Source organism: Botryllus schlosseri, chromosome 11, assembly GCF_051294905.1.
Source record: "Botryllus schlosseri isolate E-star chromosome 11, Bs_hap1, whole genome shotgun sequence".
Lineage (NCBI taxonomy): Eukaryota > Metazoa > Chordata > Ascidiacea > Stolidobranchia > Styelidae > Botryllus > Botryllus schlosseri.
Window position 1 is genome coordinate 22,033,594 of NC_137246.1, and position 26,257 is coordinate 22,059,850.

At 41.8% G+C, this 26,257-nt stretch overlaps 3 protein-coding genes across 6 annotated transcripts in view; 1 reads left to right on the forward strand and 2 right to left on the reverse strand.

Moving 5' to 3' along the window:
• Nucleotides 1–26,257, reverse strand: part of LOC145450646 (uncharacterized) — a 121,321-nt gene that overhangs the window by 43,886 nt on the left and 51,178 nt on the right. The window lies entirely within an intron of this gene.
• Nucleotides 1–26,257, reverse strand: part of LOC145451106 (eukaryotic translation initiation factor 3 subunit D-like) — a 79,857-nt gene that overhangs the window by 13,084 nt on the left and 40,516 nt on the right. The gene's annotated exons all lie outside the window — the stretch shown is intronic.
• LOC145449479 (uncharacterized) overlaps nucleotides 2,130–26,257 on the forward strand; it is a 33,656-nt gene continuing 9,528 nt past the window's right edge. Inside the window, exons 1-13 of one of the 4 annotated variants that reach the window (XM_080327838.1) lie at nucleotides 2,130–2,462; nucleotides 2,749–2,905; nucleotides 2,966–3,057; nucleotides 3,116–3,385; nucleotides 3,449–3,591; nucleotides 4,822–4,971; nucleotides 5,035–5,222; nucleotides 8,150–8,234; nucleotides 8,299–8,409; nucleotides 10,524–10,581; nucleotides 10,640–10,704; nucleotides 10,803–10,864; nucleotides 13,984–14,193. In XM_080327838.1, the coding sequence (XP_080183964.1) occupies nucleotides 2,446–2,462; nucleotides 2,749–2,905; nucleotides 2,966–3,057; nucleotides 3,116–3,385; nucleotides 3,449–3,591; nucleotides 4,822–4,971; nucleotides 5,035–5,222; nucleotides 8,150–8,234; nucleotides 8,299–8,409; nucleotides 10,524–10,581; nucleotides 10,640–10,704; nucleotides 10,803–10,864; nucleotides 13,984–14,028 (1,443 nt within the window). In that variant the 5' untranslated portion in view covers nucleotides 2,130–2,445 and the 3' untranslated portion in view covers nucleotides 14,029–14,193. Of the gene's footprint in view, nucleotides 2,463–2,748; nucleotides 2,906–2,965; nucleotides 3,058–3,115; nucleotides 3,386–3,448; nucleotides 3,592–4,821; nucleotides 4,972–5,034; nucleotides 5,223–8,149; nucleotides 8,235–8,298; nucleotides 8,410–10,523; nucleotides 10,582–10,639; nucleotides 10,705–10,802; nucleotides 10,865–13,983; nucleotides 14,194–26,257 lie in introns of those variants that run through there. The other 3 variants (XM_080327840.1, XM_080327841.1, XM_080327842.1) reach the window with 3 other exon arrangements.

Sequence of the window (26,257 nt, forward strand, 5' to 3'; positions counted from 1 at the left end):
GGGATGGTATTTGTCTTGTGAGGTTCAGATTGCCAAGACAGGAACATTCGGCGCCAGTCATTTAGGCGCCTACGGACAATTAAACCTATATGTATTTTGTATCTATAACGAAGTTTTCGGTCAGCATACGGGCAGTCCTTTTCGGCTAAGGCTTTCTCGCTGCCGAGTCGCATGTTACATGGCCTAAAACTTTGTCTTGGTGCATCGTGGCGTGGTAATGGCCAACGCCTGTATGCCCATTTCTATAAATCTGGCGTATTTTGAGTACCCAAAAATCACGTTTTCCGATATTTTAAAATCGCGCGCAGCGCGAAAAGATTTTGAAAAACTTGCATGAATTTTGAAAAAATGATCTCCAATTTATGCTAATTCACGATATAATGTTGAGCCCCCTTCGAGCTCGCCCCCCCCCAATTGGGGGGTTTGGGGTGCGGCAGTTACGGTCCTGGTCTAGAGATAGACCGCCAAAAAATCAAGATCGAACTGGCCATTTCAACAACCTGTCTGTTTATTATATCGCATTGTACATTGTATATCTTACGCAGATGCCCGCCATTGAAATATTTGTTGTTCCCTTAGTCGCGATGCAAGTCGGATTTCTGCAATCTGCAATTATGTATCGTGTTACAAGTACAACAATGTGTTTTATAAGTTTTTTTTGCTGCTACACATGTCTCTCTTTGTTGCAAACTTCGTGCAGCGAAATGATTAGTGGGAAATATAAAACATATCAGGGCATGGAAGGTTCTCAGATAAATCGAGAGATATATTATAGGCCTACACAGTACACACTGTACCAGATAGACATCCCGAAACCGCTTATCGGGGCGTGTCAAAAGTCGCAAATCGAATTACCGAAGAGATAGCATACCAATGGTAGGTGGCTTCTTGCTCGGTAGGAATACTATAGGTCCATTTTAACGGTGAGTGTCCTCTTTTTTTCACGAGCGATCATCACTTTTCTTTAAAATGTCCCGTTTTAGCGTCTGCTAATGATTCTTTTCAAAAGGGTCCTGATTCACGGGTCTCAAAGTATGCTAACCCTATTGTTCGTTCCGTCGTGGGGTTCAATCCTCGTTCGAGTTACACCAAAACTGGTATCCGCTGCTCCACGCTCGCTCGGCTCTCAGCACTCTGGGATAGCAATAAGCGCCTGCTACCCGGACGGCCCGCGCGGGTTTGATTCCATGTCGGATGTTATTCTGGGCTCCTCTTCTCCAGATGAGTCACTGTTCTTATGGCGACAAAAAAGCCTAGAAGACCCGATGACAGAACGCACACACAAGGAATGAGAAAAGCAAGAATCAGACACGGAATAGAGTCAAGCATCAAAAAGGGCATTAGGTCGAGGTGGATGCCAGTCTAAGAGCGCTCAACTGTTCGTTCAGCACCCCCCCCCCCCCATCTGTTCATTACACCGCATTATGTCTTATCGCATATTGCATATGCGTGTGTCTTGTTCAGATGAAAGTGTAATCTGAAGATACGACAGTTAAACGATACGCAAAAAAAGAAAGACTGGTGGACTGGTGGTGCTAACTCGATAACCAAGCTGTTCCTTCGCATCTCCATCCTACGTGTACACTTCGAAGTGCTTGCATGTTGCATACTTCGAAGGTCGGTGGCATAGACGAAAATGAACTGCCTTCCTTCTAATTTATTGCCACGGAAGATTGATGGGTAAAATCCTGTCATGTTCGTCGATGAGTTTACGAGTTGAAGGCTTTGACCACTGCTCTCGCGGTTTGGCGTCGGTCCGTCTACAGCGCCAGACTTGTTGACGCCAGTATATTTCTCCAAACCAGTATGAGAGAGGCGCCTACGTAGTTCTGTGACTTCAATCGTACTTCTGATTCTCTATTGAGATGTAATACGCTGTGTGGGTTTACCGGTGATTTGAGCTGTTTCTCCAGGCTGAGGATATGGTAGCCTCGCCTATACTCGGTCGCCGACGTGCATCAGACTACCCTGTGCCTGGCATGTGTGGACTTGAGTGCGTGACATATTAGATGTGGTAAAGAGCAAAACGTACCTACCTGGGAACAAGCTGTGCCCATCGAGATAACATCATCTTTATGCGCAACACCATTTTTGTTATCGACATTATATATGCTACTACAGTGCGAATAGTGTGCTGCTGCATTATCATAGTGATTACACTTGCTGCCATTTACAACGGTAATTGTAACTATTGAATGCGGATGTAGAAATGTCCCACTAAAATAAGAAGGCGCTGACTGCTGATTGATGTTAAATACGTCACGGATTGCGTGTACGAATGCGAGAGAAAGGCCGACCATAATTCTCGCTCGTTGATTAACGCTGATTGTTTTTGTTGCACTGAAACCTATAGGTGTTCAAAGGACGGCGTCGCCTTCGAACTGCGTGCTCATTATCGTAATCCCGTGCACCAAGAAGATAACAAGAGGTAGCCACGATTCAAAGATGGAGAAACAGAGAAGGTTGTAATTTTACTCATCTTTATTGCCGTGCTTGTAACTCGCGACTTCGGATCAGGTGGACTTGCCGATACTGATTTGAACGCGGTTTTGCGCGGATAGCATGGACAATAGGTCCGAAAATAATGATTGATTACTGGTACGTTCTGTGCGTTCGTTCTTACAGCTGTCAATTTCAGTATCCATAGACTACCGGGCGGTTAGCAATCTTATATTGTGTCCGCTCTATTGGGAAGTCAAGTACATCTACAATATGTTAACGTTTTGCCCATCTTCTTTCCATATGCAGGCGTAGGATAAACACATGTCTGGAACAGCTGAGAGCCCTCTTGCCGTTCACGGCTACCATGAAGAGGGATATGGCTTCGCTGTTGGAACAGGCTGTTGAATACATAAATACTATGCACACTGTGCTAAACGAAGAGAAACCGACATGTCTCTCTAAAGTAGCTTGGATTTTATAATATACAGAAAATTGCTATATGTTAACACCGTGCAATGTGCAGATATATACTGTCTACCAAAGCAAATTGGAGGAACACGATTTCTTCAAAAAGGGAGGCAATAAAGGCGGCAAAAAGAGGAACGCAAGTGGCGGGTGACTGAAGTGTGGCTTACCGAAAGGAAATGAAGCTGGTAACCTATTCCTTATTTAGGAGTTGCTCCAGCGCCGTGGATATCCAACCCATATCATCGCTTGCGGACCATACCGAATTTCATCCCATTCCACCAGAACAACTTCACAAAAGACGTTGCGTGACAATAGAAGAGGGGGCTCGCTATAATGCCATGCCTCCCGAGTTACTGCCGCAAGGACATAGCCAATTTTACCACGGCTGGCCTGCGTACCATCAAGTCGGGAATATGGAGTCGGTACATGATTACAGCAACGCGTATCTGAGCCATAACGGGGTATCTTGCGTCAGGTATAGTAAATCGTTTGCATGATGTGCATTATATTTGCGATGATTTATACTTGCTTCGAAAAGCGACGAGAGACAGGGATCTTACCCAGTACACAGTCGTAGCAACGATGAAGACTTGGCGCAAGGTCATCAGTTCAATCACTACGGCGGCTATCACTATGATCGAGACCGCCAGGCGCCGCTCGTCAGCCAGTACCCGAAGATTTGTAAGTTGTGTGTTAACTGTTGATGTAAGTTTGCGTGCTATGTAGAATAGCCGCCCAAGGGCTGGACAAGTGGACATAATGATTGGAGTATAGGCTAGTCAAATTCGAATCTCGTACTGATTTTAAGGAATCACGTTGTAAGACTACCGAATTTATTCACTCGCGCGACAAGAATTTTTTGGTCAATCGGGATTTATCGTTTCGACTGTTGGGCCTTGAGACCGTGTTTCGCACGATCACAGCGTTCAACGCATGTAGAGTTCTGTTCAGTTTATCATGAAAGTTTAAATTATAATTAATATAGTCTAATCATTACATTACAAGATTGCGATACAATGAAAGGTTAGGAGCTGTCGAAACGACTTTTGAGTGGTCTTTCTTTGGTATCAGACACCCGCCTGCGTAAGGCTGCGCGACAGCGCTTACGCATTGTTCACGAAAAAATATTTGAAGTAAATATGAACTTGCGCCTATGGCACCTTGTATTATTTCATATCAAACTTTTTATTGATGGTATTGTGTATTACGCGATACTGATTGATACTCGACTCAGAATGGAATCGGTCAGGTACTCTTCTCGATTTGCCCACCCTAGAGGGGCGAATTTGAGAGACCTGGGGGAGTAGGCGAACGTGTTGTAACGTTCAGTTCATTTTTTTTTGATTGGCTGTTTGGTTTCTTGCCAACTTAGATTTCTAGTTGTTTGATGTTGATGGGATAGTGGTTCAATGCTAGACGCATCCCAGCTAACGGGAGCCCTGGAATATCTGCGTGACATACTCAAATTGAACTTGTACAATGTACATGAATCCCCTAAACTTCGTAGCATGCGACGCTGGAGTCCATTCCTTAATTGTTCACTTGACAATATTCAGTATGCAAGAATTACCAGAAGAATTGGAGTAGAAGTAGTATAGGCCTACGCATAGAACTATTCGTGTAAGTGGAACAATTTCATAAAACCTACGGGAGCTCCACGGAGGAGTAGAAGTACTTCGTTACTGATGAACTTTAGCTTTTTATGCACGATAAAGATATGTCGAGCTTGATAAATGGTTGATTAGTCATAAAAGCTTGGTAACCAGCAGTTACCACTGTTCTAGACCAAATTACTGAATTATTTATTGAATGACTACTATACTCCCATCTTTTCGTGTATCGCAATCTTGTGGTGTTATGAGTTGGTGAAATAGTTGATAAACTGAGCCAGCGGCATCAACTGTCCTTCAGACGGTTTGTCGGATTCGAAAATGGCCGACGCGGCTTGCACGCCATCCAATAGCGGTTTCGACGCGGGCTTGGCGGCCTCGGAAATGGTGTTGGGCGGTGGCGGGTACCAATTGCTGGAGGACATGCGGCTTTCGGAAGAAGCGGATAGAGGTGGGTGTAGTACGAATTACGTGAATCAAATTTGTTCGTTACGCTCTTGTCCGTGTGTGGCAGCGCGGAAGATCCCGAACTACAGCATCTCCAGTTTGGTTTACAAGGACGACGGCCAACAGCCGGACCCCCAAAAGGCTGACTGTAACAAACAGGAAGCGCAACGGACGGACGAAGCGTGTTCGAGCTCTTCGGACTCGCGAGATAAAACCGGCGGACCCGGTCCGAATGACGCAGTCACTGTGAATATGGTAACAAGGCTGACAATATATTTTGTGACTATATAGTTGCATTTAAAACAGAAATCAAGTTAAAGCAGGGGTGGGCAATTATTTTCCTCCACGGGCCAAATGAGAAAAATAAATACGCTGGCGGGCCGAGTGGAAAAAATTTAGCTATATTCTCCAGCGCATTTTAATTGTATTTCTAAATTATATCGTTGATAAATGATGCTCATTGAATGTGTTGATATTAGATAATGAGAAAGTGACGGTTAATTTAAAAAAATATCCATTAGCTGTCATGATTCGAAACAATGTTAAGCATGGTACGTTTTAGCTTTCTTTAATCCATATCCACTTTCTTTTATTAAGACTCTAAAATACGCCTCCCTTCATGATAGTGAACAATTTCGCGCACACTTATGATATCACAAAATATTGATAAGTGCAACCGGAATGCTAGCAATCCCAACGGATAGTTGATGGCATGGACGATTATGGCTGTTGATGAGACAATTGTGAAAAATCAAAGTCGAACCATACACAGAGCAACAACTATGAGCTGGATCACATCGCGCGGTACGCGAAAAATATTTTCAATAAACTTTGCCTTCGCGCCAGCCTTTTGATGCTTTCACGTCTCCCAGCTCGAGAACCACTGTACTGGAATGTATATGCAATAGTACAAAGCTTATTTTCTTGGTCGGTGTGCTGGTGCAGGTTAAATAGCCTTTATGTTGAGCGAAGCTTGCAGTTTTTCTGAACTTCGCCCTCCCTTGACCGAATGTTTCGTGATTTTGACATGAGACCGACTTTAATTAAAATCCTTATTCTCGACGACAGGATCGAGTCTATGCAAATATTTAGTGCTCTAAATTCTAAACCTTCATTGAATTTTCAGTTTTCGGCCTCCTTTTTTGGCATGTCCGTTAATCCTTTATGGGTGATAGATTGATGAGTCATATAATAATCGTGAGCACTGATTGACTTGTTTTACGAATTAGGGATTTGGAAACATATCACGTCACAAATTGAAACACATGCCGTATAAAGCGTAATGTGGCAATGTCAACAGGAAAGGTTTGAACTAAACTATATGGAAGGAGTGATTTCTTGCGACTTCAGTTGCTGCTTACACTTAGTCACATTGCCTTTATTTTGAATCTGGATTACGCATGCCAGGTACGTATAGGCAGTGTAATCGTGGCATATTACTAAACAGGCGTCAAAGTAATTCAAAGTAATCGAATTTCCTGCTCATTTGGTGAAGCCTATGGTTTAAGTCATTGAAAAAGCAGGTTTTATTTTTTTTGAATTCCAAGCAACCTTTCGCGGGCCGCACTTTGCCCAGGCCTGATTTAAGGGAACATGTTATTTATGGTTATATTAGCCGTGACGTCATAAATATTCAAGTATAACGTTTCAGTGGAATGACATTGACAATTGGAAATATAGGTGGTGTATGTGTCTCGTTTGTCGAAAAAATGCTTCCGACCGCTGTCCTATACTGAACAAATCTTGCTCTGCATCGTAATGCAGCGTTTTTATGGTTGGAGGTCATCATCATCAGAACATCCCTTCGAATCTATAACTACGTGTTGTACTTCGTATCTATAACTACGTGTTGTAATTGTTGAACCGACGACGATCTCGAGGGTTCTAAGAAACATTCCATATCGCCAACGCTGACTTTCTCTGGTGCAAATCGTCCTCCGTATAGACTCGTACTGCAAGCGAAAGTATTTTCACAATTGTGGCATAATTATTGAACTTAAGAAAAAATCCACGCAATTTTGTTTAAAATAGCACTTAAAAACTGTTTTAAACAAAGTTTCAGGCGGTCAGCAACGAAACACTTCTACATGTAAGAAGTACTCCCGTAGGTTTTATCTTCTTGCAGTGGTTCTCAAACTGGGGCGCGTGAAAGCATCTGGAGAGAGGGGCGCGAAGTTGCAGTCAACTGTACAAATTTTTCGCGCTTGGCGCGACTTACCTCCAACTCGTAGTTATTGCTCTGTGTGTTGTCCTAATTTCATATTTGAGAATTCTCTCATAAAAAGTCACAACCTTCCATGTCTAGAAACTACCCGTTGGGGTGATCAGCATTTTGGTTGCAATTTGTGATATGAAGATAAGGAGGGCGTGATATTTTTCACTATCAAAAAGTTTTGAGAACCACTGCACAATACTTACCCAGTGATTATGTTTCTACACTACGTCCGCTTCAATTTTTTGAAGCAAAACTACAGAATTTTGAATGGTTGAATTTTGATAAGAAGGATGTACCTTGGGATAATTCGGCATCACTTTTAGTCTTGAAATTTCTATGAAGTCGCCATCGCCGGTTGTCTATTGAAAACTATGCGACCACTGGGCCGAATCTGCTTTTTGAAGCTACTTGGGTAGTTTCCGCACCTTTCATATTTTACTTCCACTTAAAGTATATTTTCGACTCGCCTCGGTAAGCTACTTTTGCTTGTAATCAAGTAGAAACTTGCGGCCTTAACTTCCTACTCGTACTTTAGTGAATAGTATATTCATATTGAAATGAACCCGAATATTTTCGGCTGACACTCGTCGGAGGTTATCGTCAGCAACAATTAGAGAATCGGAAAGAATATGGTATATCAACAACCGTATCACGAAAGATGACTTCACCGGCGTGAAATTTCGAATAATCGGGCGTAGAGCTCGCTAAGCTTAATTGTACTATTTTTAGATGGTACACGATCTCTTTTGGTTGGCACAAACTAGGTTGGCGTATTTTGATAAAAGTCGACCGTGAACATTGAACAGACTTAGGCCTATCCAACAAATGTTTGCCAATGGCAGAATGCATGGCCTCTACCTGTTCTGAATCGGGCTTCAGGAGATGGAGCTTGATGTAATATTAGACCACATCTGGTTGCTGGTCATCGAAAGTGATACATTACTGCAATCTTTTTCACTCGCTATAGGTGCAGCAGGCAACGTACGTGCCCACCGACCTCACGGTTTCGCCGAGATTGCGCAGTCGCACCGAAGACACGACTCCGAGCGCCGGTTAGTATACCGCGCCGTTTGCATGCTTTACGCCTTCGTTGGCATACGCCTGCATTTACTGCAGACCGCAAGTGTGAAGTTTCGCATGCGCTTTCCGGCGGTAGCGCTGCTTCTGGGATTTTGATGCGGCCGTCTTTGGTCAGCCGGATGCTCAACGATGTTTCCGCGCCGACAGGTGAACTTGAATGCGCGTGCTGTGAGCGATCGAGTCATACTTTAACCGGGTGCAATCATTCGAGTGCTCGGATCTCAATCGATTATATATTTTAATGATTCGAGTCTAGTGAGACGCGATGTTTTCCGGTATGATCAGAGAGAATTCTGGTTTCGGCATTAAGCCTTGAAACCTCGCTTGTTGGTATCACATCATCCACAAGATGTCGTGCAAGGTGCATATCTATAGATAACTAACCCACGGAAGTTAGTTATCTATAGCATATCACAGAGTGCAATGACAAAGGTATGGTCTAAACAAGACCAAATTATTATCTGTATGTAGTGGAGAACTAATATTATTTTCTTCGCGAACGCTTAAAAGACGCGTTTTTTAACTTTCCATATTATCCATCCATACTGTGATGGCGTGATAGTGAGTGATAATCGACTCTAATTCGAATATTCGATTCGGAATCGAATCAATCAGGCACCCGATTTTGCCCAGCCCTGTTCCCGAGTCACCCTTGAACGATGGTTAAAAGGATGTTTATTTTTCCAACCGTGAAGTGCCTCGCTGTGTGCAGTCGTGTTATCCTGGACACTATTGCACAATGCACAGTTGCACATGCACAGCAACGTAGTTTACGAGACATTTTCAATGGCATGCACTGCACGATTCGATACACTAGAGTCGAGACGCAATGCGATAATAATGAACACACGGGAGGGTGTCGAAACGCCCAAGTACGGTCATTCAATCGGACAGGCGTATCATGTCATAATGTGCCAGTGAGCATGAAGGCGTCTTTTCAGTATATGGCTGCATGGTAATCGCATGAAGTTGGTAGATTTTTTGAATTTTCGTTCAGCAATGCTCGACTACCGTTTGCCTGACTATGAGACGAAAATGAGCCTGCTATTTCATACGGCACAATACCGACCTGCTGGTATAATCTATATTGACCGTTAATTAGTATTGCTGCGCGGACACGTGTGTACTGTTTGGATATTTTCGCGAAGAAAGAAAGCCTTTGTCGTGTATATTCCACAACGCGAGTCACGTTTGCTTCTCGTGGCTGGTGAACTCCGAAATATGATTCTAACCGGATAGGGAACTAGCGAGCGGTTTCTATGTACAAACGCACGCTAAAAGCAACTGGGTATGTAACTATGAATCCTGTTTTTAAAATGGATGTATTTGTTACGGCATCGGCGAGAAACGCGCTTGCGTGTCAAATAGAATATAATACAGTATACACGATGTGAAAAGGCTTCGCGACTTATAATCGTGTTCCATAGCTGATATCCGGCTTTTAGTGGCCTCTTGACTGTGCAAACTGTATTCCGGAAATTCTCACTGTTGTCGGTGTACTAAGCGAGCATCATGACAAGTGGGAAGGCGGAAACTGTATATTCAAATCGCGTAGGACTATAGTAAAAAATATTGGATGCTTTGCGTTCGAGGCGGCTGCTGAAATTTTTTCTCGCCACAACCAATACCAAGCGATAAACGGTAAAGAACACATTCGAGTCATCCCGCTGGGCATGTAGCCGGGTGGTAGCAAGAGCTCCTTCGCTGTGAAAATTCACTCCTAATTTTTATATCCGGATCACGAAGTGTATATTTTTCAGAGGTTATCAGTAGCGAAGTATTTTCGCTTTTTCGAAGTACACAAGTATATTTTGGCTACTTTCTCTCCATATGTTTAAGTACTATATTTCCGTATCTGCCTGAATCTGTTTTTTAGCAGAACTACGTGGTTTTCATACTTCGGATTTTAAAAAGAAGAACGTCGTGTTGCGATAGGTTTTCATTACTTTTACTTGTAAAATCGCGCTCAATAGCCATCACAGTAGCTGCTCGACGAGTCGAAGTATTCTCGAAGATTTTACCCATTCAGGGCGTCGTTAATCCTTATGCCTTGGTCGCGATCGCGAAGATGAATCTCGTAATTTTAAAAGTATCCCACCAACGAACCCTCGACCATATGTGCTTTTCAAAACTAACCACTGGTTTTGACACGTCTTACAAATCGTGGCGTCTACTCGTAATCTAGTAAAAATTGATGGCGTTACGTCTACTCGACTTGACGACGCTGACATTTTTCACCATGGCCTCTGATATTTTTGCAGACAAGGTTCCGCGGGGATCGTTTGGTTCAACGGAGGGCAAGAGGACACCAATGCTGTAGTGAGTCTGCGATATTGAGGCCGTCGTTCGTATGTATTTACAGCGCATTGTTTAGCAGTTGGTTGCGGTCGCCATCGTGTGCTATCCAAGAGACGGAATCTAATTGTTCTAGAATCCACGAAGGTAATCAATACATATATTTTGTATTTATTCCTGGTGGGAAATGCTGCTATCTGGTCGAAAAGAAACGCGGTCAAATTAAGACTCCAACGCTGTGTTAGTCTCTAAACAGGCGGGCAAGAATCCGAAGAATGACGGAGTGGTCGCGGATAATACGAAGCTCGTGAGTGAAAATAGATAATTCCGATGAGAGCGTAATATTAGAGCTATTAAAAAAAAACTTTCTTCTGATTTCATTGGCTACTTGTGTTGGTGACAACAACCCTGCACACCAACTTTGGCTCAATTCCAACCAGTAGAAGGGAATTTCTTTGCAGTAGAAAGTTTTGAATTAATCATTGAAAAACAAAGAAGTTTCCAAAATTTTTCTGTCAACCCCATAAAATTGTTGGGCTATCGGTAGAGATGATGCATATTTTTTTTTTTTTTTTTTTTATGCGGCTCTCCGGAAACCCGGACCATCGCAGGCCCTCTCTACATCTGGTATAGGTGCCTGCTCCGGTCTGGGGGTTTTGAAGTTCTTTCTATTTTTTATATTTTCTAACTAAGGAGGTTGAACAGTATTTAAATTAATGTAATGGTTTCTTTTTTTTCTCTCTCTTTTTCATTTCTCTAGTTAGTTCTCAGTAGTTACTACCCTGACGCATCCCAACGGGAGAAAGTCGGTTCTCCCGTGGCTTACTTTTTTGGGGGTTTTGGTCTCTATTTTCCTCCCCATTTTGGGCCTTCTTTTTTTCCCCTCTGTTATTTTCCTACTCACTCTATCGAGTTTTCTCTCTATATTTTCGACTATTTTTGATACGTGTTTGTTGTTTTCTACGTTTTCTAGTCGTTTTTTTACTTTTCGTAGGATTTTCATCTCCAATCCTACATTTTCTATTCCTTCATTTTTTATTTTTTTGTTATCAATATCGAGCGCAATCTTCAGGTTTATTATCGTCTTTTTCATAATCGATGCAATGATCCAGTTAATTTTTTCCTTTCCGGTGTTGTACATTATTGAGTCATTGTCTAGTTCGAGTCCTAGCGTTTTTTCGATTTTTTCTTTAATATCTGCAATATATTCACAATCAGTGAATATATGTTTTGCACAGTCGTTACTCGAATTACAAAAGTGTTGTGTTCGGAGTTCTATCTCATTTTCTTTGAGATTTTTTATTCCTTTATACAATTCTTTGTGGGAGCTCTCTCTCCACTCTTCCTCTTTCCATCCGATTTTTTTTGCCAATTCTATGCTATCCACCCAACTTTTTGGTGTAGGATATTTGTGTCTTTCGTTATTATTATAGAGGTTGGGTCGGATGGCTTTTATTTTTGTTCCGACCTCATATATGGCATATTTATGCCACATTTCGGTCGGTTTTTCCAGATTTTTGAGTATCGCGATCTTTTCGAGTTCTACTGCTCTGACTCGTGACTCAATATCCGGGATTCTGAGTCCGCCTTTCTCTCTTTCGGCGATCAGCGTTTTACGTGATATTGCCTCCATTTTGTGGGGGAGCCATAGGAATTTAAAGTATATTTTTTCGAGTTCCTTCAGGTCTTCTTTTTTCGGTGGTATGACTCGGGCATTATACAGGATTTTAGTTGTGGCCAAGGAATTTAAGATGGCTTTTTTTCCCATCCAGGTCAATTTTCTGTACCTGTAGGCCATCAGGGTTCGTACTATTTTCAATCTGTTCTCGGTCCAAGTTTGATTGTACTGGTTTTTGCCGAAATACTGGCCCAATATTTTAATCCGTTCTTTTTTCTGATTCTCGAATTTTCCTATTCTAGTTCCTGTTCTCAAGTTTATGTGTAATATTTCTGTTTTTGCTGGGTTTAATTTTTGCCCGGTTGCCCGTTCATATTTTTGAAATTCTCTGAATACGGCTTCGATATCCTCCTCCCTCCCAAGGTAGCATGTAATATCATCGGCGTATTGTTGTAATTTTATACTTTCCCTGCCGATTTTGAAAGGTCTTATTTTTTCGTTTTTCATTATTTTTCTGGCTAGGGGGTCACAGCTGATGGCATATAAACACATGCTCAGCGGACACCCCTGCCTTATCCCCCTTTTGATGTTAATGGGTTCTGTTAGGGTACCGTTTACTAGAATTCTGCTTTTCGCTGAATCGTATATGTTCTTTATCAACTGGACAAAGGGCTTGGGAAGCCTGTAACTTTCAAGTATGCTATAGAGGTATTTGTGATTGATCATGTCGAATGCTTTTTCCTGATCCAAGTTGACAATGAGTAGTTCCTGCTTTCTTTCTGTTGCATGTTCGATTGTTGCCTGCGTGTTTCTTAGTATGTCGGTAATTTGCCGTCCGTGAATCGCACATTTTTGTGTCCCGAGTATTAAATTTGGAAGTATAGGTTTTAATCTGGCTGCCAAGATGCTCGTTAGTATTTTATAGTCGGTGTTTAGTAAGGTTATCGGTCTCCAGTTTTTTAAAAGTTTTGGCTCTCCATTCTTATACATTACTGTAGTTGTGCCCTCCGTCCATGTTTGGCACAAGCCTCCAAAGCAGTAGGCGTTATTGATCACTTCTAGTAGGTCCTTCTTGAGAATTGACCAGTAAGTTTGATAAAATTCCTTAGAAAGCCCATCAGACCCTGGGGTCTTTCCATTTTCCATTTTGTTTAGGATCGTTTTGATCTCTGTCTCTTCTATCTGGCTTTTGAGGTCTTCTTGTTCTTGTTCAGTCGCCTCAAGGTCTGCGATTTCTGCAATGTAGTCTTCTTGAAGGCGGGAATTCTCGCTTGGAGATTTCCCCCATAGATTTCCCCCATAATCATTGAAAAACAAAGAAGTTTCCAAAATTTTTCTGTCAACCCCATAAAATTGTTGGGCTATCGGTAGAGATGACGCATACCAAATTTGGGTCAATTCGAACCACTGGAAGCGAAGTTGATGCAGTAGCAAAATTAGGACTTGACTAAAATGGGATTTACGGTGGCTAACTCTTTGATTATTTATTATAAAATCATGGAATTGGAACTTTTTATACTGCAATAACTTCGCTTCTAGGGGTTGGAATTAGGCAAAATTTAGTACGCATCATCTCTACTGATGGCCCAACAATTTTATCGGGTTGATAGATAAATTTTGAAAATTTCTTTGTTTTTAATGATAAATTCAAAACTTTCTACTGCAAGAAAACCGCTCCTACTTGTTGGAATTGAGCCAAAATTGGTGTGCAGCGTTGTTTTCACCAACCTAACAATTTTATCAAGTAGCCAGTGAAATCTGAAGAATTTTTCTTTTGAACAGCCCTAGCGTAATATACTATTCGGCAGATTCAAACTCCGGATTTGAAAGGTGGTGAAGCATCGGAAGAGTGAGATTCGGGACGACTCTCGTGTATTCCATTGCATTTTTCTGTTCTGTAATTGTGTATATTTCGTATCGTTACTGCCAAGGACACTATACTGTGACGATTTGGCTTTCTATACGACATTGTACATATTTCTTGTTGAATATACTTCATTTTTCTTGGGTGGGTTAAAGTAGTTGTCAAGATTGTGGCTTTGTGGGGTTTGTAGTTGGGCTTAGGCCTAGATCTGTACTCGAAGGTACATACTTTATGGGATGCGTAACCACTGCGGCTCGTGTGATCGGCTCGAACTTAGCGCGTGGTCTACGTACAAGTAGTCGCACCATTGTCTGAAGATGCAATGAAGTGCACGGAATGCTAGCTCTCTTCCTGAGAGCAATTACCTCCCGTCGCTCTCATGATACCATTTGTGGTGTGATGCCAGGCGACCTTGGTCCGTCTATTCCAGAGGTCTCAAACACGCGGGCCGCATGCGGCTCCAGAGATCATTTTGTGCGGCCCGCGAAGTCATTTTGGAATTTCAAGTATTCGACATCATATTTAAGCGTTATAAATCTTTTTTAGATTTAAGAACTGAAAGTTCACTCCAAAACTACTACAAAAACCAGAAATCTCAACAAACTTCACTATCTCTTCACTTCTAAAATCTACCATGCGGTGGAAGATCGCTATTACGTCACAATTCAGGTTCACTATGATAAAACATGACGCGTTGATGATTCGTGACTGAAAATTGTGATTTTGTTTGGTGCGACCATTCGATTCTGGACTGACTGGGTGATAAACTAAGAATGACTCGAGTTGAGTCGGGTCAAAAGTTAAAATCAGAAAAGGACTTGCATCTCGGAATAGTGACTTGGTAATCCTACGGACCCAACAATTTATGAAACTGTCATGGGGAATAGTAATATTTCAAAAATTATGTAATCGCAACATCAGCACCACATCAGGGGGTACGGGATGCATCGTGGAAATAGGCCTATTACGCAGTGGAATATTTTCTGAGCTAATATATTCAAATGGGAAATATTCTTCGCGCTACGCGCGATTTATGTGAATGGGCTTTCTGATTTTGATATAGCTACCGTCAGGAATTCCGTTGAAAATAGGCAGGGGCACGGATCTATTTTATTCAAATACTTGAATATGGGGATTTTGTCGTGCCAAGCGTGAATAGTATATTAGTAAATTACATTTTCACGGCGTTTGTGGAAGCATGGCTGCAAGGTGACGTCTACTTGGATACTTGGATATTATACATTGAATACCCCTATTGTAATAGGGCTGCGGCCCGCGGGTACATCAAAAATTAGGAAATTGGCCCGCGAACACATTTGAGTTTGAGACCTCTGGTCTATTCTTTCCTCTTGTATTCACAATCTAGAACAGTTTAGTTAGCCACAACCTCTAGGTTTTCCGTTCCAACATTTGATTTCCGGAATTGCGATACTGTAGAGGTGATCGGAGTTGGTTTAAGCAATTCTGTTGTAAATATTATAGATATAGGCCTACTCGAGGTGTCGTATAGAATAAGATTCGTTTCCGAAGTTTACTTGCCTGGGTTGTTTGTATGGTTTGATTTCGTATCTCGTGAGCACGAGACGTTTGTTGTATAGGTGCTACATTTGTACACGGATGTAATTCTGTATTTAGTTGCAGTGTCTCTCTAACATGAATCTTAATTACTCAGTCATTGCTATCACTTTTCTGGTCGTCACTGCTTCATGGTATATATATATCGGCTTTCAATTAAATAAAAAAAAGGGCAAAAGAAAACAGGAAACAAAGGAACATCAAGATATCAGTTTTGGGCCCTTATCAAGCACCTCCAGCGTGGGCGGTCGTGGGCGTCTTCGAGCGATAGCCCGCGTTGCGCTAGCTCGGTCTCTATTGTTGAGCGCCATGTGGTTCTATTCCAGCCACCTCTGCGCCATGGCTCTGTCGGAATGTGGTTGATGATGGCGGCGGCTGGTTGATCGTCTTGATGCCGCACTAGATGACCGATTAAGCGTAAGCGTCGTTCAGCAGCCAGCAAACGGCATGGGACTGTTTTTGTGAGTTTGCGCAGAGCATTGGTGGATATGTGCTCCGGGTGGTGGATGCCGAGCGCGTAGCGGAAGCGTGCATCGTAGTTGGCGTTGAGTGCCTTAGCCAGCTTTTCTGTGAGCGTGAGTGCTTCTATTCCGTAAAGAAGAACCTGCTCGACAGTGGCACGGAAAATGCGGGTCTTGAGTTGGGGTGAGGCACTTGAGTGGAAGAGGCAATGTAGCCGTCTTGCCGCGCCCCAGGCCTTATTTGCTCGCCTCGCCTTCAGTGCTTTTCCAGAGTCCGCGACGTCAATACCGAGGTATATAAAACTCTTGACATTCTTGAGCCTGACTTCTCCCAGTTGAATTGGTGTCGCGTTCTCCGGCAGAGCTGGTATGGCCAGAACCTCAGTCTTCTTGGCATTGATCTGGAGGCCAATAAGATACGTACAGCTCGGACGTGCTGCGCAGTATAGGCAGTAAGCAGAGTAGACCAAGTCGTAAAGTACGAAGAAGACTCTACTACCTCAAGTTACTGCGTACTCGCCGAGGGGTACAATATCAACAAAAAGACTGGGATCTGCCGGGCGGCGCCGGGGACCCGAAGCCTCAACCAAGATCCCTGAGGATTAGCCTAAAAGCAACAGTTAAACTTGGAACTCTGCTTCATGGTGTTGCAATGCCATTTGCTGTGGGAGAGGAAGAAAAGATATGGAGCTATCAGGCTTTCAGCTAAATATGATGTAATGATAGAGCCTGAATAAATGATTATTTTTTTCAGGATTTTGTAAAGACTGTAGCAGGGTAGGCTTTCGTACCAGTCAAAATGTTGCGGAGGTGGGAGTGGCAGTGGCGGCTCGTCCTATAGGGCAACTGGAGCATTGCCCCACCTAAAATTTGGTTCAATAACAATTATTTATCATTTATAGACGCATAGCAGTCAATATATATCGAAATCACAGCGAAAATCGCATTCTTCTTGTGCTTTCGCTTGTAAATGCCCATATATAGCGAAGTCTCTGCGAAAATCGAATTCTCTTCGTGTTTTCGCCAGAGGTGGTCAAAGTAGTCACTGTCGCTACTCAAGTAGAAGTAGAAGTAACGCCGGAATTTCTACTAAGTAGAAGTAGGAGTGTTGGTTCACAAGTAACTAAGTAAGTAGGTATTCTACGCTTATTTTTGCCTACAAAACTGAAAACTGTCAAGTAGAAGTAGAAGTAGTCTAAAATCATAACTACTTAAAAAGTAGTGTGAGTAGGCAAAATTTACTTCAAGTACTTCAAAAAGTAGGAGTGCTTCGTTACCCTCTGGTTTTCGCTTTGCGAATGCCTAGCCGGAGCATGCCCTGCGGTAGCGCTCAAAACAAGCTTTCACTGTCTATTCTCTCAAAGCCGCGCACAATAAAGAAACGGTGATTTACTCTCTCCTATTCATAAAATTGTTGAGCAGGTGGGGCAACATAGCATGGTTGCCCTTAACGTGTGATGTAACAATCGTATCTATATCTGAACTCGGTTACCGTCATATGCGTTGAGTCGATCTTTGCTGGTATAGGTCTATTTTGACGGTGTTTCACACCATGATAATTCTTGAAACTTGGCGTGTTATGTCGTGATGGTGGTATTTAAGACTGCCCCAAGTTTCAGGGTTGGTACTTAAGGATTAGGGTAGTAATTCCGTTTCCAAAATTGAGTGTGTGCTGATCCGTCATGCATCGTAAACAGATTTTACTCAAAAGCCGGTATTGGTGTCCATTGATTTTGACGATGTTCCATACCGAAATCGGTCATGAAATTTGGCACGGTAAGTCTTAATGTTAGTATCGAACGCTGTACCAAGTTTTAAGTTTGTGACTAAACTATGTTAGTGGTAATTTCGTTTCCTAAGTCGAGTGAGAGCTGACTCGTCATTTATCGCTAACAGATTTTATGCAAAGCCGGTATTGGTCTCTATTGATTTTAACGATGCTCCTTACCTAGCAGAGATGAGCGGATTTGAAATTTCTATGTCCTAATCCAATCCAAATCCGAACTTTCAAATCCATATCCAAATCCTGATCCATGTCTTTTTCATATTCAAGTCCATGTCCAATCCTAATCCGATACCAACTAGAAATTCAGAAAAAATACCAATTTATGCAATACAGGGATTCGAAAATTTTCTTTCACAACCAACGATTCACTTCATTCAAGATAACTTAGTAACCATAAGTACATTAATAACGGATCTGAATGAAGTTTGTCGCCATTCGTCACACGACATTTCAATCTCCCAGAAAATACGTAAATCCAATCCAAATCCTAATCCGTTCTGAAAAATATGTCTAATCCAAATCCGACAAAATTTCACAAATCCGGTTTTTTCAAAACCTAATCCTAATCCATGCTCAATTGCTCATCTCTGTTACCTAGATCTGTCATGAGCTTTTGTACGGTGTGTCTTGATTTTAGTATCGAACGCTGTGGCAAGTCTCAAGGTTGACACTCAATGATTAGGGCAGTAATTTCGTTATCGAGGTCGAGTATGGTATAGAGATGTGCGCCGATCTGACACTATAGCCTACCTAACGCATTGCGCATTTCACGCAAAAGCCGGTGTATCTGTGCTAACTGAGATAGGTGATGAGACGATGATATCATGAAACAGTTAACTAACATTCTCGTTTTGCATTCAAATATTTACTTTTACTTTATATTCTCCAATGTCAATTTCACCGTGAAATTGTGGCCTTCCAGTCATTTGCTTACAACCCCCTGTCAAGCGCGAAAGCTATTTCGTTTTCGATGACGGTGACGGCTAGCAGCTGATAACTTGATCAGCCTATTCCTAAGTAAATTTTAAGCAAAAGTCTGTGTTGGTCTGTTCTGAACAGGCTGTTCGTATTAATTTTGACAGTACCCTACCGAAAAGGGTCATTAAGCTACTTCTCGATGATGTCATGTAACAGTGTAAGTTTACAGCTTTCATTCACGTATTTATTAGGTAATATATTTTCCAATGCCGATTTAGCAGCAGACTTCTAGGGTTCTCAACCTTTTTGGCTTCGCGGACCCCTTTTAACCGTCACGGACCCTCGCGGACCCGTTAAAGTTTTAGTTCAATTTTAGCACTATTGTGGTGCAACCTTCATATCTGTCTTGTGCATTTGTGCAAATATGAACTGTAGGCTTGTGATAAACCGCAAAATAATGATTTTCCTAGAAAATAACATCATACATTTATGTAGAAATTGGTGGACTTTTATTTTTTCAAAGCTAATTTTGCTGCTGTATTTCTTGAAGTACGTGGTTGTGTCTTGAAAACCCGCGTCTTCGTTTTGATATGAACGAGTAGTGCCGAAAACCATTTCCGCAAATATAGATTGAGGCTAATGCAATATTAACGCATAACGCTTTCGACGATACTTTTTGTGTGATCGTTACATTGATGGCGCCAAAATGAAGAAACATATATTTTATGAACATATCACGTCCAGCTTCTAGCGCAGCGACGGGCAACATACGGACCACGGACCGGATTGGGCCCGCGACGGCATTTTGATCGGTCCGCAGAGAGTTTCTGCCGTCAAAGTGAAATCCTAATCTAAAAGTATAGACAAATTTTATGCGCCAAATAATGGATTCAAGTTTTCCAACCTGAGAAAGACTGTCATGAACAATGTTCCCTCTAAGCTGCGCACGAGCGCAAATGCGCAGTGCTTGCACGGTCTCTGCGCACAGAAAATCTAAGTTGCGCATAAAAAATCCGAAGTGATGACCTTTTTTTTAGTCGTCACGCACTGTTATCCTAGGGTCTGCGCAGTGAGTTGGTGAGTGTGCGCAGACTCGTCAAAAATTAGAGGGAGCATTGGTCATGAAACCACTTGTTCTGTTCGGGTTTACATACATATTTACGAGCAAACATTTTTGACCATGAACAATTGAACATGAACATTAACAAGATAAGGCTGCATACCAATATAATTGGTGATGTTAATTTCAGGGTTGGGGCGTAATGCTTTGATAGCAACGAAACACTCCTTGATCATCAAAAAACAGGCTTGGCGATATAGGGCATCCACAATAAGAATGCGCCAAATCCGATAGCCGAGCTTGAAGAGCAGGTATATAATTCTCCGATATATGACGAGTGTCAGCCGAAAATATTCGGGTTCATTTTAATATGAATATACCATACAATTGTATATTGAAATTCTTTACCTCCAAGAAGCTGTTCAAATAGTGGTTATGTATATCATAGGATAAAATGGATTTCGTGGCGAGGTTTCAATCCCTGCATCGGGACAAATTAGGGAAATACTTCAGAAATTTTTATTTCAAATGACTGTGCACTAATTTGATGAGACTGACAACTTCAAATCGAGAAGGTTTCGCAAACATTACGAAGTCACCCTGAGTGATGACTATCTCCGTATTTTTATTTTTTCACAAACCCCTATAAAATGTCTCTAAACAGCAATGTGTTTGTATCAACAGGTTAATGGAAAATTGGCAATGAAAATGAATTTCCACACTACGATAGTTCATGTCAGACAATTATTATTATGATATCAGTCATGAGGTTTTAGGAGTTGTGGTGCGAAACTATCTCATGCTTTCTCAAATTAAAAAATAAAATAAAACTTAAGTTATGAACCATTAAAAAAATTAGAGGTCTCGCGGACCCCCTGAAATTGCTTCGCGGACCCCTAGGGGTCCGCGGACCCCCGGTTGAGAACCGCTGTCTAGACAGTAAGCCATTTGTGTTATGTCACAGTCTCCAGTTTCAAGGCCAAAATCTCCTACGTTGTTACGAGACCGAAATTCCGAGGCTGCTTTCGTCTTCTTCAAATTTTAAATGATGTGTTGGTTGGATTCAATATGACAGGCCCAATCTATGAGATAACAATGGCGTTTATGTCTGAACTCGTTGACCTTTCTGGTTATCTCGAGTTATAGTCTTATGTCTGCAGATTGTTTAGCCAGGTCAATTGCGAACATGAATCGTGTTGAATTTCTGCTCCGTACGCCGTTTATGCAGTTTTCTAGCAGTGATTAGAGGTAAAGAGACTCGGTCCTTATCAGCCTAGAAATTGTCCATTGATCTAATCGTACGCGGGAGGAAAGCGCACTCTTACCCTTTTCCCAACATATTTCGATAACAATGAATAGCTGAGGTCTAAGCGAGGATAAGGACGCCTTGTTATACACTTTTACACTGCTGGTGCCAGAGGCGGTCTATCTAGTTGGAACAATATTGGGTATCGTGATCTGGAGAATGTGGTCTCTACTGCAAACGGTGTCTCGATATTACCCGATCGTCGACATTACTCGATTAGAGTTGACTGGCTTATATTCCAATGCATCATTTTTTCGAAGTAGTAACCAGTGGTGAACTTTCAAAATTCCAATAGTTGAAAAATCGCTTTCTATCAACTCTGCTGCAGCAACTAGCTTTTTTAATATCATATTGACTACCCCAATTTCATCCGCAGAATCCAAGCGTGGTTTCAGCACATTAAAACGCATCGAGACCTCCCATAGAATCGGGATGTGTAAAGATATAGGCTAGATGAGTTATAGTAGATGTGCTCAGGATTCTCAGCGCTGTCATTATGAGTATTCCAGATTTCAGTGAATTCGTCTTTGAACATTTTGCAAGTATGAAATCACGCCGCGCGCGATACGTCTACTGATACAAACGTTAAAATATGCAGGTATGAACTACTGTACTTCATATTTTCTTCCGAATAATTTGAAGAGGGTCAGCTCGAAAAGCTTCGGGATTTAATCTATTTCTGTCATGAATATATTATTAAAGTTTGAAATGCGTAAGCCCAGTTAACCATGCCTAATATCTATACACCATACAAACTGTTTGTGACGAAGACGAAATCACATTTCCACGTCAGAATACACTATTGTGACGTCATTTAGATTATTAACATCGCATGCACCCCTTGCCCCACCACCCTATATTGTCACGAGCCGCCACCGGGGAGTGGCAAAGGATTTGGCTGCAATAAATAAAGACTCTCTCTCTCTCTCAATATATTCTGCTGCAATAGCGAAACATGTAGAACGGGAAGACCTAAAATACGTTACCATAGTGTAAACGGCTTGTATTTCATATATTTTATATCACATAGCTATTCACTTCTACTACAGTTCGATTGAAGTTTTGTATTGTCATATTCGTAGAAAAAGAAGCAGCGTAAAATGCCTGGATTTCAACTAATGTGAAGGTGGATGAAAGTTGTTTCCTCGACATCGATTTCTCTAATAGGCCTACACTGTAGAAAATAAACATGGGTGTACCCATAGTCTAGACCTGGTCATACCTGGGTCATGTCGACATGGAAAATGTTCATGCCAACTTGTTGACAGTCATGTAGACTTGTTGACATCCATGTTCCTACCCATGTCCTAATAATGACTTAAATTGACCTTTCACCTCGACCAATGTACACATAATCTGTGGTTAGATGAATTTGGCCGTATTTGACATCTGGAATGTTTGCAAGAAAATCTGCGACGAAGTTCAACGAACTTGCTGACGCTGGCGCGAACTTGATAGTGAAAACCCAATATGTCGCCAATGCGTGTTGGAAGCTCATTATTCCATCGACATATACCCCATCGAAATGGATTGTCCACTTCTTCTGAAAAGTATCGAACTTCATCGTCAGGTAGTTTTCTTCGGATCCTATAATGAATAATTGAATATAAATGTCATTGCCATCCATGCACTGTTCAAGGCACACGAGTTGATAGAATACAGATCAATAGTTTCCAAAGTGGTTTAAAGTTGTATTCATCACAGGCAGACAAAAATCAATTCACCTCATTACATTAATTGACCTTGTCTACGAATTGTCTCGGTATATCCAAAATCTACTTTTAACTTGACAATATCAAGTATGTACAGTATTTCATTCCTATACCTCCTTTACCTATACACCACTATACTATTTGATGCTACGATTATCCAATTATTAATAAATGGATGGAATAATCCACGGATGGGCGGTAAATCCAGAATTTGAATACTCGTTGTTTGTGTCTCTTTTGAGAATTCCAAAAACTGAACTACTCGCTTTTTTAAATCCACAACTAAAACTAAAACTAGGACTATACTCACCTTCTCATATTCAAAACTAGAATTGAAACTAAAATTACTCAATTTTCAAAATCCGCAAATATAACTAAACTTACAACTATACCTAGAACTTTTTAAAGTTCGATACCAGAACTAGTACTAACAACCTTTTGAAATCAGAAACTTACGAACTGAATCACAACTAACTATATCAGTTTTTTTGACTGGTTTTCCGGCGAGGCAATGGCGCATACTAAACTCATGGTTTGTAGTGTAGGGCTGGGCATAATGATTCGAGCACTTGAATCTGAATTGAGTATTATTATTATTTTAGTATTCTCTTGTAGTATTATTGAGCAAACCCGCTTTGGCCAATATCAACAACTCACCTTATCCACAATCAGGAAGCTGTCAAAGCGTTCATTGAAGATGGTGGGGATGCCGACCATCCAGCCCAATTTCTGATTACCTGAATGAGAAGTGCCAGAAATCAGCTCAAGTGAAACATTCCAGAAGAAAAACATTTTAAGAAATTAAATGAATGCAGTTACAGTTTGTGTAGAGTGAACTGCAAATATGGGCGTACCAAAAAATATGAAAATTTCAACATCACCTTATATGGACCAGACATTTTTTTAAATCCGCGCAACTTGAAATACTCTATTTTTATATCTGGCCAAGAAGTAATGACCGTTAAAAATCCACAACTAACGAAGTATAATACATCGAACTCAGCCCTGGGCAAAGTGCGGCCCGCTAATTTGAGCGGCACGCGTGCCCGTTTTTTGGAATTCAAGACATAAAACCTACTTTTGAATATTGCTTCGTGGAATAAAACCATAAGCTGTATAAACTGAGCTGGAACGGAAATGGATTTACTTTGAAACCTGCTCAATAATATATCGCAATTACACAGCCTACGTCCCTCGCAAGCTCCTATGCGTCATCCATATTTATAATAAAGCCCATGCAGCAAAGTATGCCGTAACAATTAGTTACAATAAGTCACTCCTTCCATATATAGTTTGGTTCAAACCTTCTACGTTGCCATTGTCGCATTACGCATTAAACGGTCTGTCCTTCAAATTGTTTCGTGATAGGCTACGCTTTTACTATGAGACCTCATCATCCATAAAGGAGGAACAGGCATATCATAAAAACAACGTCGAAAGCCGAAATGCAAAGAAGGTATGGAGCACTAAACACAGTGCCACAACTGCCGCACCCCATATACCCCTCAAATGCAGGGCGCCAAAGCAAATTGGAGAAACACGATTTCTTCGAAAAGGGAGGCAAAAAAGGCGGCAAAAAGAGGAACGCAAGTGGCGGGTGACCGAAGTGTGGCTTATCGGAAAAAAATGAAGCTGGTAACCTATTCCTTATTTAGGAGTTGCTCCAGTGCCATGGATATCCAACCCATATCATCGCTTGCGGACGACCATACCGAATTTCACCCCATTCCACCAGAACAACTTCACAAAAGACGTTGCGTGACAATAGCAGAGGGGCCCTGCTATAATGCCATGCCCCCCGAGTTACTGCCGCAAGGACAGAGTCAATTTTATCACGGCTGGCCTGTGTACCATCAAGTCGAAAATATATGGGGTCGGTACATGATTACAGTATCGCGTATCTGAGCCATAACGGGATATCTTGTGTCAGGTATAGTAAATCGTTTGCATGATGTGCAGTATATGTGCGATGATTTATACTTGCTTCGAAAAGCGACGAGAGATAAGGATGTTACCCAGTACACAGTCGTAGCAACGATGAAGACTTGGCGCAAGGTCATCAGTTCGATCAGTACGGCGGCTATCACTATGATCGAGACCGCCAGGCGCCGCCCGTCAGCCAGTACCAGAAGATTTGTAAGTTGTGTGTTGATTTTTAAGTTTGCGTGCTGCGTAGAATAGCCGCCAGTGATGAGCATCGGAGCGGAGTCGGAGTGGATTCGGAGCGGAGTTTTGCCGATTTTGTGACAGTCGGAGTTTACTACAGATATTTTTTAGGAGAATTTCGGAGTATTGTAACTTTTGTCTCCGATATCTTTTGGATACACTCTTGATTATGATTACAAACCAAAACACAGACAGTTGACACCTTGTAAAGTTGTAATATGACGGGTAACATGCAAAAATGATTGCCAAGTGCATAAAAATCAGCCATCTGCACTGCAATTGGGGACTGGAGAGTAGACAATACTATGAGGCCAACCATATTATCAGATTAATTCAGTAAAACACATTACCAAGTGTACCATGCTTGCCACTGTTTCGGATACTTGACGAGATTCATCGGAGTATCTCGGAGTCTAGGATTGAGGTCTTCGGAGTCGGAGGGAGTTTTCCTCAGACACTAAAGTTGTCGGAGGGATTCGGAGTCTCGAAAAGCACTATCCGCTCATCACTGATATCCACCCTAGGGCTGGACACAATGAATCGAGTAGGGTAGTCAAATTCGAATCTCGTACGGATTTTAAGGAATCGAGTTGTAAGACTACCGAATTCATACAACTCGTGGGATAAGAATTTATCGTTTCGATACTTTCTGCGGACTGTTGGGCCTTGAAACCCTGCATTACAGGATCACTGCGTCACAGCGTACAATACCTGTAGGCTGTAGCGTTCAGTTCAGTTAATTGTGAAAATTCTTAAAATAATCAGATCAATACACCACAAGATTGCGATACAATGAAAATATAGGAAGGTGTCCGAACGAATTGGAGTAATCATTGAGATCGTAAGGCTGCGCACACGCAGTGTACACGAAAACAACATAAATTTGAAGTAATTATCAACTCTCGCCTTGACAGTTGAAAACCTTTCATCATGTCGTATCGAACTTTTTCTTGATTGCTATCGCGTATTGCGTCATACTGAGTGCTACTTGATTCTGAAGAGAATCGGCCAGATAGGCATCTCAATTTGTCCACCCCTAGGCATCTCATTTCGTCCACCCCTAGTAATGCGGAGCATGGACCGGAGCCGGATTGGATATCCGGCCAGATTTTTTAAATTTTGGACGGAGGCAGATCAGTACTTTTTTGATCCGGCTAAAATCTTTATTGATAAGCATGACTTAGTAACTACCAACCAACCACACGCAAGTAACCGCCACGCCAGTGCGAAAATA